The sequence below is a fragment of the Schizosaccharomyces japonicus genome (genome assembly GCF_000149845.2).
Source record: "Schizosaccharomyces japonicus yFS275 unplaced genomic scaffold supercont5.1, whole genome shotgun sequence".
Taxonomy (NCBI): Eukaryota; Fungi; Ascomycota; class Schizosaccharomycetes; order Schizosaccharomycetales; family Schizosaccharomycetaceae; genus Schizosaccharomyces; species Schizosaccharomyces japonicus.
In genome coordinates this window covers 1,429,990-1,448,660 of record NW_011627860.1, presented here as the reverse complement: position 1 = coordinate 1,448,660, position 18,671 = coordinate 1,429,990, and the positions used below count along the sequence as shown (strand labels likewise).

The following is an 18,671-nucleotide window of genomic DNA, read 5'->3' as shown; positions in this document are numbered from 1 at the left end:
TTATTATCGAAATTAGTCATTGTGCCATTCAATTATTACATAAAAACTCATAAAACTTTTGCTATGAAGGGCAATATCTTATTACCTCTGTCCAAAATGTTAAATATCAATCGTCAAATCGGTTTTTTATCAATTAAGTATTAGATTACATTAACAAATACTAAAGATATTAGATAAGCACTCACATACTTTTGCATCGTTCCGTAGTTAATGAACAACTCGCCGATCATCGATTGATGTGCTCGAAAGTATCAAAGCATATGGTCAACCAGCAACTTGGTGTTAAAAGCTATTAATTCAATTTATTTGTATCGACTAAAAGTGTATTTAACACAATTACGCTTGCCGTTTATTTTCAAGCACACTTCAATTTGAGAGGGTATCTGTAAACTATTAAAATACAAATTTGTCTATGGTCTTTTGCTATTATATAGAGACTTAAAGAGCATTTAGCTTGGGCTTTTGTTTGCTGCACTAATGTTGCACAAATCGATTATTTCGTTGTTTACATTTCCTTCATTCACTCTCGCCAACGCGTTAGGGTTCGAATCCCACAAGTGCCACAAAAGAAATATTCGAATTGGGCAATTTCTGACAATTTGTTCGATGAAATAGGCCATCTGAGATCTCAACGAGCTGAACAAATTCATTAACACTTCATTAAAGATTGCTATTTACTTGGTAATACGTCCTCGTCGGTGTTTTATATAATACCGCGCTTCGACCGAGGAATAGCCTGCCGACTTCGATGGCCAAAAACAGTGTCTAAGATTAACAAGACGGGTTAAAACAGCAATTTTACGTTACTTTGAAGCCATTTTCTGTACATTTATTGACTTTCTGCTAAAATTTGATATCGGAAAACTGTCAGTTTAAATTGTACATGGCATCCTCAAGTACTGAGAATCAAATGGACGATCAGATTGGCGAAAAGAAACCGATTCTGGAGAAAGAATCTGTAGAGGAGAAAAATGACACTGACATTCATGCAGAGATAAAAGACTCGATCGTCGAGACGGAAAATAACACAGAATCAAAGACGTCAGAAACGACGACTTCTTTGGCAAAAAACCCTGTCGTTAACAAAAAGCGGTTATACAGTGAGTTAGAGAAAACAGGAATTAGTCTAAAATCTATAAAGGTTACAGAAAAACCAGCTGCCATTGAAGAAAAGAAAGGCGTTATACGATTTTGCGTAGTCAACAATGATAACAATCCCGAGAGCTTTGTCATTTTGACGGGTTTAAAAAACATTTTTATGAAGCAATTGCCGAAAATGCCAAAGGAATATATAACGCGGCTGATTTACGATCGCAACCATTTGTCTATGACCATCGTGAAAGGCGGATTAAACGTCGTGGGTGGTATTACTTATCGGCCCTTTGAACAGCGTGGATTTGCTGAAATTGTTTTCTGTGCAATTGCTTCCTCAGAACAGGTTCGAGGATATGGTGCTCATCTAATGAACCACTTGAAGGACTATGTACGCGGAACCACTAGTATTCAGCATTTTCTCACATACGCTGATAACTATGCCGTTGGTTATTTTAAAAAACAAGGATTTACTAAAAATATCACGTTAGACAAAAGCTTGTGGATGGGTTATATTAAAGATTACGAGGGTGGTTCATTAATGCAATGTTCTATGCTTCCCCGAATCAAATACCTTGAGTCTAATCTAATTCTTGCCGTTCAACGAGCCGTGGTTCTTGCAAAAATTGCTAAACACACCCGATCAAACATTGTGTACCCAGGCCTAGAGCAGTTCAACAATGGTGCCACTCATATTGACCCGAACGATGTTCCTGGACTTAAAGAGGTTGGTTGGTCAGAAGAAATGGAGAAGCTTGCTCAACAGCCTCGCAGAAAACCTTTTTTTCCTGTATTAGAAATGCTTTTCACGGAAATGCAAGCTCATCCCTCTTCGTGGCCTTTTGCACAACCTGTTCGGAAAGAGGATGTTCCTGATTACTACGATGTCATCAAGAATCCCATGGATCTTTCTACCATGGAATTTAAGCTTCGTAACGATAAGTATGAATCAGTACAAGAGTTTATACGTGATGCCAAGTATATATTTGACAATTGCCGATCTTACAATGACTCTAATACAACATACTATAAAAACGCCGACAAGCTGGAGAAATTCTTCATGCAAAAACTCCGTGAAACAGAGTATTCGAACTTGGCAGATGCTTGGTCGAACTAGTCAGATTAACGGCAGCCTTTATCTCCAGAACACGCATCTCCCTTATGATAATGTACTTACACCGTTTTTTGTTTGTCCTCTCTTTTTCATTTTTGCTTTATAGTCAACTTAAAACAAAATTTTATTTATACTCTTAGAATATAGCAATTAACTTCATGCGGACCTGCCGCTATTAGTTTCTTGGGATTCATGTACTTGAATTTGCATAATCTCGAGCAAAGTTTGTACCATCGGTTTCTCATCAACGCGAGGAATGCTTTCTTCGGATTTTTCGTCGCTAATTGTTTCTGGGGACTCAGCGAAATTCTCAAAGTAATCTTGAAGGTCGCTGAGCAAGTCATGTAACTGAAGTCCAAAAGCTTTGAGACTGTTAGATATGCATTCACAGATGGCAGAATCTTCACAGCATAACCATGCCAAGATGACAACTATAGACTGAAAAGAAAACAGGCCCATGTCAATTTGTTTTAGAAAGAGCGCGAGACTATCCTCTTCTAAATTTGTTTGTGCTTTTGCTGATTGCCGAATTTCAGTAATTGGCTTTCTTAATTTGCTATAGAAATCCACTAGTTTTTTTGTTTTGGTAAAGTCCTTTTCAACGAATTTAGCGAGAAACCGAATTCGTTCTGGGGTATCAGCAGCTAATGACCGAAATAAAGAGGCCATGATAGCGCAGATGTGTTCGAGCATTTCTGCCTCCATTTTTTTCATGAATGTTGAAAAAAGGTACTTTAAACCTCCAAACTCAACAAACCGATTGCATAAAGGTAATGAAAGGGGTCCAAAAAGTGCGTGATCAACCAGTTTAAAAGCCGGCTTTCTACTTTGTTTCTTTTGTTGAAGCATGAGCAGACAAAGCTCTATACCCTCTTCTTTTAGAAATTGCATTTTTCCCTGTTGCTCCTCAACTACAGAGCACAGGACATCAAATGCATTTTGCATGAGTTCGGCTTCCAGACCCGGAACAGGATTTCTTCTTGCATACAAACTGATGCGATTTAGAAGAATTTCAATTCCGTTCTTCTCAACAATTGAAACTCGAATTGCAGGAGATTTACTACAAAGAACTGCCAATAGCTCAACAGAGAATTGCAGATTCTCTGACACTGTAGCCTCTTGTTTTGAAGCGCGATTGAGTAAGAACTGAATCAAGTCAGTATTTTTAATTTCTTCACAAACATCTGCATTAATGGAAACCAGGTTTTCAACCAACTGAAACGAAGCAAACACACCATGGGCGTCATCTTCATTTTCTTCGTTCATTCGTTTCATTATTTCCGTTATTATAGAGAATAAGCCTTTTTCGATTAAATCTTTTTGCAAGATAATTAACGAGTCTGGTTCAACATCTTCATCTGTTAACTCAACAAGTAAATCAATGATGGCTATCACAATGTCAATATTTTCGTGTCCAAAAAGCTCAAACAGCGTATTTGTTGTATTGAGTTGAACAAGATCTGAATAAAGTTCTGGGTATTCCGAAAGAACAGTAAGACCATGTATCTCTGCATCAAGATCTGCCTCCGACTCAATGAATTTCTCCGGCGCATTTGGATATTTTGTTCTTAGCATCTGGTTTTTATTTAACGCTTTTTCCAATGCAATGATTTTCTTTTTAAGGGCTGCAGCGTCAAAAGTAGGTTCATTGTCACCGTCATCAACTGTATTTAAAAAGTTCAAGGCCTTCTCCTCTTTTTCAGTTAAACCTCCCCCGAAAAAACGGCCGCCTTCCTCGTCATATTCCTCTTCTGATTTGGATTTTGTTTCCTGTTCGGGATGACCATCATGATTTTCAGCGTCAACGCCTACATAACGACCATCTTCCAGTTTCCTTTTTTTGTCTAATGGACCGTTTGATTCCTTAAAAATTGCATCAACATTCATGTTACGTCGTAGATGAGTGTTTGTCAGTACAAAAAAGGAAATATGTGACTTGTAGTTAAATATAATCCGTATTCTCGATCGTAATTACGATAGTTGTCCTAGTATCTTTATTTTGCACCTTGGATTTAGGATCAACCACTTGTATATTCAATTTGGATTTATTTTGAAGAAGAAACGTATGCAATTTTTTAACGAGCCAGAGTAGAAGAAGAGGCTTTCGAATGACGATTAATACAAATTGTGCAAGATTATAAGAAAGAGAGATGAATTTGTCGTTGAGAAAGACTGCCGTAGGCAGACTAGATACGGCAAAACTGGCGCCAACGTTCACGGTACTGACTACATATTAGGCAACGTGCAAGAGTACATGTTTAAGTAACGAAAAAGAATACTGGCAAAAGGATCAGTAACGCCGTTTAGATTTTTTCATTTTTCGTCGTTTTTGCTTTTATTGATTTTATGCCATAGTCTATAAAGCATTTTACGTTAGGACATAACAGTCCCTAATAAAAGGTATAAACTATACATCAGATGAAGCCGCTATTTCAGTGATAAAACGAAGTCTACTTTAACGAGAATCAGTCAGTAACATATAGTATATCCACACACCTTACTTCCGTGCTCAGTACTGCCATGTTTGAAGCAGAAACGACTCAGTTGAAACACATTTTCTTAAGTCTACGATGCATTGATTTTGTCAAAGAATGTACAGTTGAAATCTATAAAAAAGGAATAAAATTCGGAGTTGATGAATCTCAATCGCTTGATGGTACGTGCTGGAAATGTTTATTAAGACTTCATGATGGCCTTTTATTTGTGATTCATATTGCTAAAACTGTACAGCTCATATATATTTACAGAAGCCCTTATTTACGGACTTTAAAGTAGGAAACATCTCCGGGGACGAAGACGAAGCGGTTTATGCATTTAAAATACAGCTTCAACCCTTGCTACATTGTCTTTCCATATATGCAGAAAGCAAAGATCGAATGTCAAGCATGCAGTGGGACCAGCCAAATCCTACGGGTTTCATGAAGCGTCATGGAACACGATGCATCATCAGATACCACGGAAAAGGCGACACGTTTGATTGGATGTAAGCACACATGTTTTGTAAGAAGAGTTGCTGACGCATTCAACAGCATTGAAGATGCTACAGGATACAAGACAACTTGCGAACTAAACACAATGGAAGAAAACGACGCTATGAAGACCGAGTTCATTGCCTCACGGACAACGGTGAAGGTGATCATGAAAAGCAAGTGGTTGTATGATGCATTACTTGAGCTTGACAATAACTTAAGTGACAGTCTGCTTATAAAGACACTTCCCGAAAAGTCGACGTTTGCACTGCGGTCAATCGGTTCCATTTCCTCAACTGAAGTTGAATATCCAAGCGCAAGAAATGTGCTCGAGTCTTTTAAGACCATGTCGGAATACGTGCACGCATACCGGTTTTCTCTCGTTCGACATGCTCTCAAAGCACTTCAGGCAAGCTCAAAGGCTAGCATTCAAATTGATGAAAATGGGCTGTTGAACTTACAGCTCATGTTGCTTAGCCCACAAGGACTAAGCAGCTTTGTAGACTTCAAGATTCTTCCCCTAAATTTAAATGAAGGGGAAGATGAACAAGGTAGCGACTGGGATGGACGCGGTGATTCGGAGACGGACGATGCTGACACGGAGGACGAATAAAGTATGAACTCTTTTTATTGCTCTAAACCACCTCCATAAAAACCCTCTTTAGTATCTTTTCCATCACTCAACAGTTCCTTAGTAAGGAGTAACGGTACCGTTTGCGCTCCATTTTTCAACTCCCTTAACACGTTGGTCACACACGCGGGCAGATTTCAAGTGAATTTTTACAACTCGATAGTTTCTCGGAACAACGTATTGTTTCGTGTTGCTCTCAGAATTGCTTTGCAAGTGCTTTTCACGGAAGAATTCTTCTTCCTTACTGCCTTCGGGAAGAATAACTGCCAAACCATTGAGGGTCACTGAAGTGTGTGAAATCTCTTGTTGGTTCAAGTCGTACAAAAGTGCACACAGTGAAGAGACATCCTGCTGTTCAAATGGTCTACGATGTGCAGACCAGTCGTGTACGAGAACAGAAACCTGGGGGTTGTTCATGATATTGCTGTACTTCTTACTGTTTTCATCCATCGTTAAAATAATAACATCGTCATTCTCAAATGGTTTTCCCTCTCCACTGGGGACATAGGTAAAGTTCATTAAAGCAACATGAGGCTGGTCCTTGTAGCAGGTAGCAAGATGCAAGTATTTAGATGATTGGAAACACCGTTTGATGTTTTCCGGCAAAACCGTAGCGTTTTCGTTTTCAGACATAATTTCTAATGGTTACAAATCAACTTACTCTCAACGAATTGTTGTTCTTTAAATTAAACAACTTGAAATTGAGGATAGGTTCTGAAAAAAGGTGGAGTCTGGTTGTGGAGACAAAAGACAGCACTTGATAATTCATAGGTGATTTGTCTGTAATGTAATAAAGAGTCATATTTAGTCATAGTTTCTAATAAAAAGGAGTGGCTAAACGAATGACCGTTTCACAATTACGATTCTTAAAAACTTTGCAGTATTTTCTTACCGAGTTTTACGTTCATATTACTGTTATATTGATATAATCTACTCGTAAATTTTAGGGAAAACATAATGTAGAAATTTTCCTCGTTCAAAAACGGCTACCATGAATCAATCTTCATAGTGCCATTATCGACAAGGTTGTTGTGCATCTTGAAAGCCTTGTGCAACATATGAGGTTCATGAGCAGCACCACGACGAAGACAGTACTTGGTAGACAAGTCCAGATAGTCCAAAAGCATAGGTTTATAATCAGGGTGTGCACATTTGTTAATAATTTCGTAAGCGCGTTCCTTGGGTGACAAACCACGCAAGTCGGCGAATCCTTGTTCAGTAACGATCACATCCAAATCGTGCTCCGTTTGATCAACATGCGTAGCCATAGGTACGATACAAGTGATACCTGAAGGATCTGTCTTGGTCGGGCGGATAGAAGGAGTGTGCATAATACTAAGCTTAGCATTGCGCAGGAAATCGGCTGAACCTCCGAGGCCATTAAGCATACGGCTACCCAATACATTCGTACTGTTAGCATGGGCGTAGATGTCCACTTCGACGGGGGTATTCATGGCAATACATCCCAAACGACGGATGATTTCGGGACTGTTGGAAATGACTTGGGGACGAAGCAGGATGCTCTTCTTATAATGGTCAAAATTGGCGTAAAAGTTCTTGAAGCCTTCAGGCGACAAACGGGTTGATGTGGCCGTTGCAAAACGCACCTTTCCATTTTCCAGCAAGGGCAAGAATGCGTCTTGGAGCACCTCAGTCCAAACTTCAAGGTCCTTGAATGGAGAGTCACGCAAACCACCAATGATTGCATTTGCAATGTTTCCAATACCTGACTGCAGAGGGTGCAGATTGTCAGGCAAGCGGCCATGCTTTGTTTCATGGTGCAGAAAGTCGACTAAGTGCTGGGCAATACGTTGGGAAACAGCATCCTCCGGAGAGTTGGGACCGGTTTTGTCCATGTAATTAGCTTCAACCACGGCAATGACCTTACTAGGATCGACATACATGGCAGTTTTGCCGATGCGATCGTCGACCTTCGTAACTTCAAAAGGTTTGCGATGAGGAGGATTGTCAACGACGGGAATATCGTGCAGACCCTTGAAGGAAGGAATAGCAGTGTTCACTTCAATGATGACTTTATCAGCCATACTAAGGATTTCTGGCGAAGCTCCAACTGATGAACCCGGCACAATACCGCCGTCTTCCGTGATCTCTGATGCCTCTATCATAGCAAAGTCAAGACTGTTCTTGGACTTATTACGAGTGTAGTAACCGTACAAGAGATCTTGAGGAAACATGGAAAGGTGTTTGTCAAAAAATTGGATACGATTCTCGTTAATGCCTTTAGCAATCGGCTTTCCAACTTGATGAGGGGAGCGTCTTTCGATCATGTTCAAGTTCGCCCAACGGCATTCAGTATCGGCGCCTCCTGAAGCACCGACGAAGAGCTTGAAACGCAACTGTCCTTGCAACTTGTTTTCCTCAACATAATCAGCCAAGGCATTAGGAAGCATTTTGGGATAGCCCACACCGGTAAAACCAGACCAACCGACATAGTCACCATTCTTAAAGTATGGGATTAGTTGACGAACATCCTGGACAATTTTGTCTTGGAATGTTTTATTCAACACACGAGATTTCAGCAAAGAAGACATTAGTAATGAAGCTTATAAAGATTACAGAAGGCCTGGAATCATGCTATTGCACAAAAGACGTTAAATGCAGCTGTGAAACGAGTAAACAGCGGGTATGAGTGTGGTACTCCTCGAACGGTTCAGACAAAAAAGAGCGGTACTTTCCTTAGTAAGAAAATCGGTTCTTGTTCTCAAAAACCAAACTTATGAGTAGCTTTATTAATTATAGTAGTATTAGGATGGAGAAAAAATGTTTCTTAGACTTTTGATTTGCCCGAAACCAGCCCTGACGTTAACGTTGCGAAAAAGCACGAGGCTTTGTCTTCTTATCCTTCCCAAAGGGAAAAATTGCTCGAATGAGGGGTGGGTATACATCCTACGAGTAGCGTATTGCATGTTAATTAGCGTGGAAACACATCTCCATATAGTAACTGGGAATCTGAAAATGTAAGTTTGAAGGCGTTTTTGTTGGGTAATTAACAGGAAAGAATGTAAGAATTGCGATTTTATCAGTTGTATTCTACTTTTTTTGTTTAGAGTGAACAGGCGTTTTACAACTGGGATAATCCAGCGATAGTCAATGAATATAAATTATAAGTGTGGACGAGATTAGCAACAATAAATGGTTTTTCATAGCTGGAGAATGCAACTGTTGCATCAACAAGTGTTTGAACCAAGGTTCACTGCTTCTGCAGGTTGTTGTGGCTAACGATGCTTATAATAAGAAATATGAAGCAGTTCATTTACCGTCTTAGTTTGTTCAGCTAGCTACAAAGAAGTGGATGATAAATATTAGCAGACTATATCTGCTAGAATATCAAAAAACTACGACGCCTGATTAAAGGGTGCCAGTAAGCGGAGGTGTTTCATTGACTCCAGCCGATTTTCCAGAATGTAGCCCTTTAATTTCACGATCGTAGATTACAGTAACTTGACTAACTTAAAGTTCCATCTAGTATCGTGTTACTCTACAAAAGTTGTGTGTGCCTTTGAACTGCTACGTATGATTTTGAATGGCCCCAACAAGAGGGCATCATATACTTCGATAATTAGTAGTTCAATGAAACGATAATAAGAGCAGTTAGGATCAAATAGCTCGAGTAACATCATAAGTCGTTTAAGATCATACAACTACAGTTATTGTGTGGCGCTCGCTTATTTCTGTTAATTGTTCTTTCGTTTCAGATGCACATGATTTATTCGTTAAATGATTCTTCGTCTTACAGAGTAATACTGTAGGTCTTCGTTGTTAATTTTTCATTTAAGTTTTTTTATTCCTTCTCATCTGTCTTTATTCTGTCTTAATTACAGTTGAATACAGACTTCTAAAAAAACAGTAAACACTGCTATCAAAGAACTGTAAAAACCATTTTTAACATTTGGAGGACATGACGAAGTACAACCTAATACTGTAGGATGATGAACTTTATTTTTCTCTCACAGTCTTACCCAGTTTAGCAATTTTCTTCGGACCTGTTGTCAATGTAAAATACCTTCGTCTCTGTTAACTGCTATTCCTTAACATTTTAAACTCTTTAATACGTTTCTTTTTGTTAGTACTATTTTTTTAAGAGTTTAATACTCACAAAAAATTGTATGATTATACAGTTCAAAGTCTGTGATAATTTTTTGATATGAATTTGGGACTTATTGATCCTTTTTCCATTTCAGACTACCCGGAGTCGTTGGGAAACGTTTTAAAAAAGGGGCATGCCACAAGTATTCGTTTTAATGAGAAAGGAAGCGCGCTAGCTGCCGGCTTAGTGAATGGAACTGTTTTTGTATGGAACTTGGTAACACTTTCAGTCATACGCAAATTAAAGGGACATACCCGGGCAATTCAATCTGTACGCTGGTCTTCTTGTGGACGTTACTTGCTTACAGCGTCAAGGGATTGGAAATGCATACTTTGGGATCTAAAAGATGCTACAATCGTTTATAGCATACGCTTTCAAGGACCGCTATGGCAAGCGGAGTTACATCCAAGTGATATAAACAAGTTTGTCGTATCAATTTACGAAGAACTCCCTCAGTTTGTAATTGTTCGTGATGGGAAACCAGAACGTTATCCTTTGCCCACAGACTCTTCAGCTATCATATCCTCTACGGACACAAAAAAGAAAAGGAACTCAAAATTAAAACATGTTACTGTTTCATGTGTCTTTTTGTCCAACGGAAAATATGTACTTGCAGGAACATCAAAAGGTTGGTTGAATGTTATTGACACTGAAACGCAAAACATCATAGCCTGCCAACGCATCGCTTCACAAACGATCAAACAAATACGGTTAAGCGTATGCAAACGTTATGCAATTGTCAATTGCACCGATAGAGTGATTCGAACGTTAAGCATTCAAGACTTTAATCACTTGGAAGTCGAACACAAATTCCAGGACGTTGTTAATAAACTACAGTGGAATGCTTGCGGGTTTAGTCCTACGGGTGAGTATGTTTTAGCTACCGCTTATCAAGCCGCACACGCCATTTACATTTGGGAACGCAGTATGGGATCACTAGTACGAATTCTTGAAGGACCGAAAGAAGAACTCGTTGATGTTGACTGGCATCCGGTGTTTCCTCGTATTGCTGCCGTTGGTTTGGACACTGGGAGTATTTACATCTGGTCTGCAAAGCAAGAGGAAAGTTGGAGTGCATTTGCGCCAGACTTTCAGGAATTAAAAGAAAACATTGATTACGAGGAAAAAGAAGATGAATTCGATATTTATGACGAAGATTTGGTCACAAATACAGAACAAGAAGATCAATCACAAGCTGTGACACTAACTCTCGGTGACAAACTAGAAACACAATACTTGGTACCATTGTCTCTAACTACTACTAATTCCTCCGACGCTTCTTCCTATCAGGATGACTAGTACTACATAGCACACATCAAATGTTAATAAAAGGTCATTATTTCTAACACATAGACAACAAAAACTGATAAAAGAGTGGAGGAAGAAACACATCGCTAGAAGAGGAAAAAGTAGACTCGTAAGGCGTACTAGCACAGCGCCTTGCTATTTGACAGATAGCTTACGAATCAAGCGGCATACGGATTTTTGAAGGGATTGTGTTTTGGTTGAAATGCATGAGTTCAACTTTCTGAGAATAGGCAACTGTAAACCGTTAGAATGTATTACATTGTGATGCATGACTTACGATATCCTTTCAAGCCTTTGTCAAAGTTTTTAAGACAACAAAAGTTTATACAGACAGTTACAGTTAACATGAACATAGTTATGACAGTTAAGACAATAAGGTTCATGTGTCGGTACAGATATTGAGTATAGTTAGTTTCACGTTGTGTATGTATGGCACGGTATCCAGCAAAAGCGAAACCCGCAACAAACAATGCTTGAGTAACGTAGAGCATTTTACGACTCTCTGTGGTTACCGCATATAGACATAGAGTTAAGACAAAGAATGTAAAGACTGCGGTCACTATAGTAATGTAAAACTCTGCGTCTCGATAGTCGTCCCCGCCAATGAGGAACTGTATTACCAATGTCAAAACTACAAAGTTAGTAAGAGCACGTTTTAGTAAAGCATACAGAAGAAGAAATCAAACTTGAGCATGGAGACAAGAATCAAATATGTCAAGTAGTAGCGTCGCATTCGAAGATCAGGTCCAATCTTCTGGTAAATATTCCAACCAAATTCTTTGTATACACGATATGTGAGGAATGTTATAGCCAAACTGCAGACAGTGGTGATGATGGGAATAAAAATAAGAACAGGTTCTAAATCATCGTAAAATTTTGTGCCGTTGCTGGTAGCCTTGTCGCGCCAAAGAAATTCATTGAATACTGCAAGAGGAGATAACCTGTTCGTATTGAACCCATACTCATCGGGAAGTGTAATAATAACAGTTTTAAAAGCAAAAATTTGGGTGATACAGTAAAAGTCAAGTAAGTAGTGAAAGATAGCAATACCGAATAATTGAATTGAATTCTTCGTCTGTAAAGTTTCATATGAGATATAGCACAGGAACAATATTGCAAAGGAAATAAATGCTAAATAGCTGTATATGGACCGTTCATCACTGAGGTATTCACTGCTTATTCGATATTGACCAAACACGTAACCCTCAAAACATAGAACGAGAACGCTCTCAAAGAATACAACAATTAAGTATCCCAATTGTTCTTTTCCAATGTCATTTGGATAATCTTTAAATTTGTTTGCTTGTATGAAGCTTTTTGTGAAGTCCCACAATGCTGAATTATCAAACATTGTGAAAACTTAGTGTAAACACCTGTAGTTCCCTAAACGAATATATAATAGGCCTTGATGAAAAACGAGTCAAATCTCTGTTCAAAAGATCTAATTCCTTTACTAAAATAGCATTTCTAACTTGTAATTTAATTACCGAGGTCTAGTTGTAAGGAGAAAACAGAAAACAACGACGAAAGAAAATTCAGGTAAATGAAAGATACTAAGTGAAATTAACCAAGCAATTAATAAAATAACATCAACTGTTACACGATATACTTCTACTGTTTGTATTATTTAAGAATTTAAAAATAAAAGTATCCTTGCGTCAAAGGAAGCGTCTTGGACGGTTCCGCAGTCATTAATTTATTGTCAGCCTTAACGATGTAAGACTCGGGATCAACATGCATAGAGGGTTGGTACGTGTTGTATACCATATCCTTCTTGCCAATGTTTCTTGTCGAGGAAACGGGATAAACGCGCTTCTTAAGGCCATAAGTATCCATAACTCCGTTTTCAACAGAATGTTTTGAAGCAAACACGATACTTGCCTGAGGAGCAAGAGCACCAAACATCTTTAAGGTTTGGATGGGAGAAACGGTAGGAATGGAAGCGTTCGGGTCACCCATTGCAGCCATCGCAATGACTCCCCCCTTTATGATCATGTTTGGACGAGCGCCAAAATCAGCAAAGTCCCAGAGAACAAGATCAGCAAACTTACCAACTTCGACACTTCCAATGATTTCGGACATGCCATGAGCAATGGCAGGGTTAATCGTGTACTTGGAGATATATCGTTTCACGCGGAAGTTATCAACCCCAGTACCTTCATCTTCAGGCAAGAACCCACGCTGGATTTTGTTTTTATGTGCTGTTTTCCAAGTTCTCGAGATAACTTCACCACAACGACCCATGGCTTGAGAATCGGAACTAATCATGGAAATCGCACCCAAGTCATGAAGTACATCTTCAGCGGCGATTGTTTCAGCACGAATGCGTGATTCGGCAAAAGCCACATCTTCAGGAATATTTTTAGATAAATGATGGCACACCATAAGCATATCAAGATGTTCATCAAGTGTGTTACAAGTAAATGGACGCGTAGGGTTTGTACTCGAAGGCAAGACATTGGGGTTTTGAACGAGAGAAATGATGTCGGGTGCATGACCACCGCCAGCACCCTCAACATGATATGTATGAATAGTTCTTCCCTTGAAGGCTTTCGCAGTTCCTTCAACGAATGATGATTCGTTCAACGTGTCAGTATGAATTAGACACTGCACATCATACTCATCACAAATCTTTAAACAAGAGTCAATCGCCGCCGGAGTAGCGCCCCAATCTTCATGTAGCTTCATACCACTCATTCCAGCTTCAATTTGTTCCCGTAAAGAACGATGACCTGAGTCATTACCCTTGCCCGTCAAGCCAATGTTCACTGGCAACGTATCGGTTGCTTGAAACATTGCGCGCGCTAAATCGGCATTCGGAGTGCAGGTAGTAGCGTTCGTTCCCGTACTGGGACCAGTGCCGCCTCCATACATGGTCGTAATACCAGAAGCAAGTGCCTCTTCCGCCTGCTGTGGACAGATGAAGTGCACATGAGAATCCATACCACCGTACGTAACAATCTTATTTTCAGCTGAAATCACGTCTGTAGCCGATCCTATAGTCATATTGGGTGAGATGTCATCCATTGTATCGGGGTTACCAGCTTTTCCAATGCCGACAATAAAACCATCCTTGATTCCAATGTCTGCCTTGTAAATACCGGTGGAATCGATGACAACGGCATTTGTCAACACAGTTGACAAACATTCAGACGCACTCTTTCCACTGGCTTGTCCCATTCCATCACGTATAACCTTTCCACCTCCAAAAACAGACTCATTACCATAATCCGTAAAATCGTGTTCAATACATACACGGAGAGCGGTGTCACCGAGACGAACAATATCGCCTCTGGTGGGGCCGTACATGGTAGCATAAAGTTGACGAGGAATTGTGAACGGTTTAGGAGGTGTTGCTGTCGGGGAATCGGCCTCTGGCTTGTGCAGGAAGCCTTCCTTAGAAACATTTTCCATAATTTCGTCAATGCGAGAGGGATCCACAGGGCCAGAAGCAAGTGCATTTCCACCCTTTATAATGCGATGACCACTTATTGGCACCAAGGTTACACGCTTCGTAGCTCCAGGCTCAAAACGGATAGCGGTACCAGAAGGGATGTCAAGACGTTTTCCGTACGCCTTCTTACGATCAAACTGAAGGTAGGGATTTGTTTCGATGAAATGATAATGTGATCCTACTTGAATGGGACGATCACCAAGATTGGAAACTGTCAAGTTTATACGAGGAAGATCTCTAGAAAGTACAATGTCTCCCTCCATCACTTCAACATAACCAGGTGCACTCTCGGGGGAATAAAGAGCCTCCTCCTCCATTGCGAACAACGAATTGTCGGGGACAGGAAGAAAACTGCCGTACAAAGCGTTTTCCAAATTACCATCATCAGAGCAAATGGGCTGGTGAATTGTTACCAAGTAAGACCCGTCAGGGAATGTGGCTTCAATCATAATTTCATGTAGAGAACTCACGACATAAGGCTGTTACACACGCGTTAGTAAGATTGATAAATAAGTAAGGTTGAAAACAAATCGAGCATAAACGAACGAGAGCAGCCAGGTAAACGTTCAATTAATAAAGAATTAGCTTCTGAAAATTAGGAGAAGCAGCCAAAATCCGTCTTCTCCACAACAACGTGTAATTCCAAATTTTCATACAAATTCCATCGAAATTTCGCGTTTTTTTCGTTCATTTTTGCTCAACTCTTTTTAACAACTCTAAACGAACCTGAACGTGTCTCCGGCCGAGCATTTGTCTGCCGATATCCATCAATTCGGCCACAGTATGTCTGCCATCTCGGATGAATTCTTGAATTTGCGAGGCAATGAGTGAAGTAGCTTCTAGTTTGTTTAACTTGACTCCTCTACAGAGACGTTTCTGCGCCAAACTTCCAAGCTGATGCAGAAGAAGTTTATTTAGTTCACGAGGTTGCATGTGGAAGAGCGCAGCGTGTGTCGACCACGCATTGTCGCGTAAGTAACTACCTGAGCGATGCGCCTACGTAACTGATAGAGGATGCACCGCGGACCTCCGAAATAGAAATCCAAAAACAGCACAAGCGTCTATTGTTAGATAAGGTGTAGCATATAGGCGAATAAACGAACGTTAGCGAGATGTTAAGCGAAATTTAACAGACTTCACAAAATCTCCGTAACTATCTTAACGAAAATGATACTCGTCACTATTAAATTTAACGAGCTTTTACATAATGCAACGTGCAAATCCATCTGTCCAGATACGACACAGGATTAACAGTAAGTCCGGGAGGTCCCTGTTCTCAATTCATCATTATAAACCGTATAGCACTAGAATTGACATCTAGAAAAAAGAAATTCATTATTTTACACTTTATCGACGCTAAGAACCGTGTTTTTGGTGCGTTTGCTGTTCTTCGTGAGATAAGCACTTTTCAGACATACTCCTTGTCTAATGTTCCCGTGCATTACTCAAAAAAGTCCTCGTTATTAAATCAAAAACCAGGTTTTTTTTTTGAGATTGCATACTTTGTTTCTGTTTTGAGTTACATAATCCACTTTTTTGTGATTTTCAGTTTGCACCTTGTTAAAGCCTCTTGGATACTATGAAAATGGACAACAGTGAGGCATTTTGGATGGACCAGACGGATAGTTTTCCTCCGAGACTACTCGCCATTTTCTTCAGCCTGTTTGATCCTTTACAGGGTCCATGGGTAGCTATTGAGTCTCCCCCCGGCTCTGTTACGGAATCTGATGGCAGCGAAGGAAAAGAGCTGCTAGTTCCCTTTGATTCAATTTCCGAGTATGTGATTCCCAAGCCCGAAATCTGCAACAAAACGATAACAGTAGCTACGGGGGGCTACCGCATCATTGGGCACCCGGTGTCCTTAGTCGGTAATCATTACGAGCGAAATGCTCTTATTTTCAATATGTGCATGATTTTCCATGAAGACGAGAACGTAAGCAGCTATATTCCTATTGTGAAACGCCTGTCTCGCAATCTTAAGGTGCTCGAACAACAAAATCAGTATGTGTCCGACCTTTCCAAGCGGCCAATTATCATGAGTGTGATGGAACAATTGCTGGAAGATTTAAACAATTTCAGCGAATGCATGATTCAATTAGATCCACAAAATTCTATCAACATTAAACTCTTTCCTGTTTTTCCCTCTCCCCCGACTGTAAAGGGCTTTCACGTTCCCATCCTCACTGTCCAACTTGATACTCTTATGGACAAGAACTGGGATATGACAATCCAAAAGGTATATACCAGTTCCACTTCTCGTTTGTCCGCTTCACTGTTTACTAACAAGAGCAGGTTTACCCTTTCATTAATGGAATTAATTCGGTACAGCGTGTTGCAGAACTAGCTAACGTTAGTTTTAATAACTGCTGTCGCTGCATGGAACATTTAATGTATTACGGTTGTCTGATTATCACCGATATATTTCAGTTTCACAACATCTATGCAATGACAACGAACGTTCCCAACTTAATGCAAGATCCTAACTTCCAAAAGGAGTGCGTTTCGTATGTTGTTTCAGGCAATAGTGCGCGAGTAGCTTCCACAACGTTTTCCCAAATCTTCTCCTTATATACCTCCTTAAGACATGGCGTACGGGTGAAGGATTGGATGAGTGAAAACAGAGAAAAGTTCCATGGGCTCGATGTCCGGCGGCTCATTTCGTTTGGAATCATCAAGGGCTTCGTGTACCGTGTTCACAAATACCCTATCCTTGGTAAGCAAGTTAATACGGCAGCATTAACGCCTGAAGAAAGCAAACTCGCTTCACTCCTTGATGGACAACATCATTTTGATGAGATTTGTGTTACTATGAAAAAAGGTCCGAAGGAAATTGACTTAATGCTTAGTAAACTGGGGGACACGGCTTACATTTATCATTAAGAGAGATGTCGAATGAACAAGGAAATGAAATTTCCAAACCGTAAATCTTCTCCCTTTTTAGGAGTCCATCTCATTTGCACGGACACGTTTGTCCGCTGGGTCTGGTATATCTTCGGCTGGAGTTGCACGCTTTGAACCGATCCCTTGTTCGTCCAAGACATTCATACACTTTTCGATAAATCTGTCTAATGTACGTTGCATCTCCAGCAGTCTTGCCTCGTCCATTCTCCGTTCAGCTGCAAACGTGACGTAAAATCTTTGACTAGGAGTATCAAGTTTGCCATCTAGCAAATCCAATCCCATGGCTTTAAGGATGTATTTTTCGACAGTGTACACACGGAAGTCGTTCTCATTACCCTTAATTTCTAATTTCAGGTGCTGACAAATGTCTTCATACGTTAAATAATTGCCAGTCTTTGCGATCGCAATGTCCAACAGTGTTAACAAACGAAGTTTCTCTATACAACCGGGTTCCAATTCTCCAATTCCTTTTGTCTCATGCAGAAGGCCCATGTTTCCCTCTCGGAACAGCTTCAACCGGCTTAACGCCGCTTCACTGATGGAAACTTTTTTACGAAGAGCTTGAAGGCATTTTACCCAAAGATCGTCAAAATTGAATATTTCTGGGTCCGAAATTTGCTGTTCTATCTCCTGTTCCATGGTGTCAACAACAGCACCGATACAGTCGGAGTCGTTCAACTGACTCGGGGTTGCTCGACCGCCAGCATAATTTGGCCCAGTGACTCCGCTTAACCAAATTTCCAGGAAGGCTCATTTCAGTAAAGAAAACGTCCAATTTAGCCACTTACTTTAAGCATTATTGCTTTTTTCCCGCTTTCCAGGCCATTTTTGCTGTTTTGTTATCTTGGTAACCAACCTGTCCGCTGTCAGTGGTTGTGTAGTAAACATTCATTTTACTACTCGAGTTTACGACCCATTGACCCCAATTCCTAAAGCTTCATATCCTTTAAATTCGTGCACTCGTTCAATTGGAACTATTTTCTACGGATTAATTGTTTTCGCTGATTTGTTTCTCGTTTTTTCTCACGACGTTGACAACCCGATTTAATCCGGTTTTTTGCCGTTCAAGCTTTTGCAACCTTACAATCTTTCAT

General features: G+C 40.0%; 10 protein-coding genes across 10 annotated transcripts; 4 read left to right on the top strand and 6 right to left on the bottom strand.

The window, feature by feature from the left end:
* Nucleotides 1-212: 212 nt before the first annotated feature.
* On the top strand, nt 213-2,324 carry SJAG_02773 (SAGA complex histone acetyltransferase subunit Gcn5). The gene has a single exon (XM_002173929.2). The coding sequence runs from the start codon at nt 884-886 to the stop codon at nt 2,207-2,209; it is 1,326 nt and encodes a 441-aa protein (XP_002173965.1). The 5' UTR covers nt 213-883; the 3' UTR covers nt 2,210-2,324.
* SJAG_02772 (DUF1716 family protein) lies at nt 2,232-4,867 on the bottom strand. The gene is made up of 2 exons (XM_002173928.2): nt 4,708-4,867; nt 2,232-4,659 (listed from the first exon to the last, which is right to left on the bottom strand). The coding sequence occupies exon 2, from the start codon at nt 4,091-4,093 to the stop codon at nt 2,363-2,365; it is 1,731 nt and encodes a 576-aa protein (XP_002173964.1). The 5' UTR covers nt 4,094-4,659; nt 4,708-4,867; the 3' UTR covers nt 2,232-2,362.
* SJAG_02771 (checkpoint clamp complex protein Rad1) lies at nt 4,144-6,284 on the top strand. The gene is made up of 4 exons (XM_002173927.2): nt 4,144-4,606; nt 4,690-4,862; nt 4,937-5,189; nt 5,236-6,284. The coding sequence occupies exons 2-4, from the start codon at nt 4,727-4,729 to the stop codon at nt 5,786-5,788; spliced, it is 942 nt and encodes a 313-aa protein (XP_002173963.1). The 5' UTR covers nt 4,144-4,606; nt 4,690-4,726; the 3' UTR covers nt 5,789-6,284.
* Nucleotides 4,833-6,520, bottom strand: SJAG_02770 (pyridoxamine 5'-phosphate oxidase). The gene has a single exon (XM_002173926.2). It carries the CDS (start codon nt 6,437-6,439, stop codon nt 5,867-5,869), a length of 573 nt encoding a protein of 190 aa, XP_002173962.1. The 5' UTR covers nt 6,440-6,520; the 3' UTR covers nt 4,833-5,866.
* A 99-nt stretch (nt 6,521-6,619) lies between these two features.
* Nucleotides 6,620-10,433, bottom strand: SJAG_02769 (acetyl-CoA hydrolase). The gene has a single exon (XM_002173925.2). It carries the CDS (start codon nt 8,356-8,358, stop codon nt 6,793-6,795), a length of 1,566 nt encoding a protein of 521 aa, XP_002173961.1. The 5' UTR covers nt 8,359-10,433; the 3' UTR covers nt 6,620-6,792.
* Nucleotides 8,897-11,314, top strand: SJAG_02768 (Set1C complex subunit Swd1). The gene has a single exon (XM_002173924.2). It carries the CDS (start codon nt 9,972-9,974, stop codon nt 11,211-11,213), a length of 1,242 nt encoding a protein of 413 aa, XP_002173960.1. The 5' UTR covers nt 8,897-9,971; the 3' UTR covers nt 11,214-11,314.
* Nucleotides 11,235-12,748, bottom strand: SJAG_02767 (hypothetical protein). The gene is made up of 3 exons (XM_002173923.2): nt 11,892-12,748; nt 11,500-11,853; nt 11,235-11,456 (listed from the first exon to the last, which is right to left on the bottom strand). The coding sequence occupies exons 1-3, from the start codon at nt 12,571-12,573 to the stop codon at nt 11,374-11,376; spliced, it is 1,119 nt and encodes a 372-aa protein (XP_002173959.2). The 5' UTR covers nt 12,574-12,748; the 3' UTR covers nt 11,235-11,373.
* On the bottom strand, nt 12,698-15,729 carry SJAG_02766 (urease Ure2). The gene is made up of 2 exons (XM_002173922.2): nt 15,403-15,729; nt 12,698-15,155 (listed from the first exon to the last, which is right to left on the bottom strand). The coding sequence occupies exons 1-2, from the start codon at nt 15,607-15,609 to the stop codon at nt 12,858-12,860; spliced, it is 2,505 nt and encodes an 834-aa protein (XP_002173958.1). The 5' UTR covers nt 15,610-15,729; the 3' UTR covers nt 12,698-12,857.
* Nucleotides 15,730-15,988: 259 nt separating this feature from the next.
* On the bottom strand, nt 15,989-18,490 carry SJAG_02764 (COP9/signalosome complex subunit 7a). The gene has a single exon (XM_002173920.2). The coding sequence runs from the start codon at nt 18,214-18,216 to the stop codon at nt 17,614-17,616; it is 603 nt and encodes a 200-aa protein (XP_002173956.1). The 5' UTR covers nt 18,217-18,490; the 3' UTR covers nt 15,989-17,613.
* On the top strand, nt 16,262-17,556 carry SJAG_02765 (nitrogen permease regulator family protein; the record flags this gene model as incomplete). The annotated part of the gene is made up of 2 exons (XM_002173921.1): nt 16,262-16,912; nt 16,969-17,556. The coding sequence occupies 2 exons, from the start codon at nt 16,262-16,264 to the stop codon at nt 17,554-17,556; spliced, it is 1,239 nt and encodes a 412-aa protein (XP_002173957.1).
* Nucleotides 18,491-18,671: the final 181 nt, after the last annotated feature.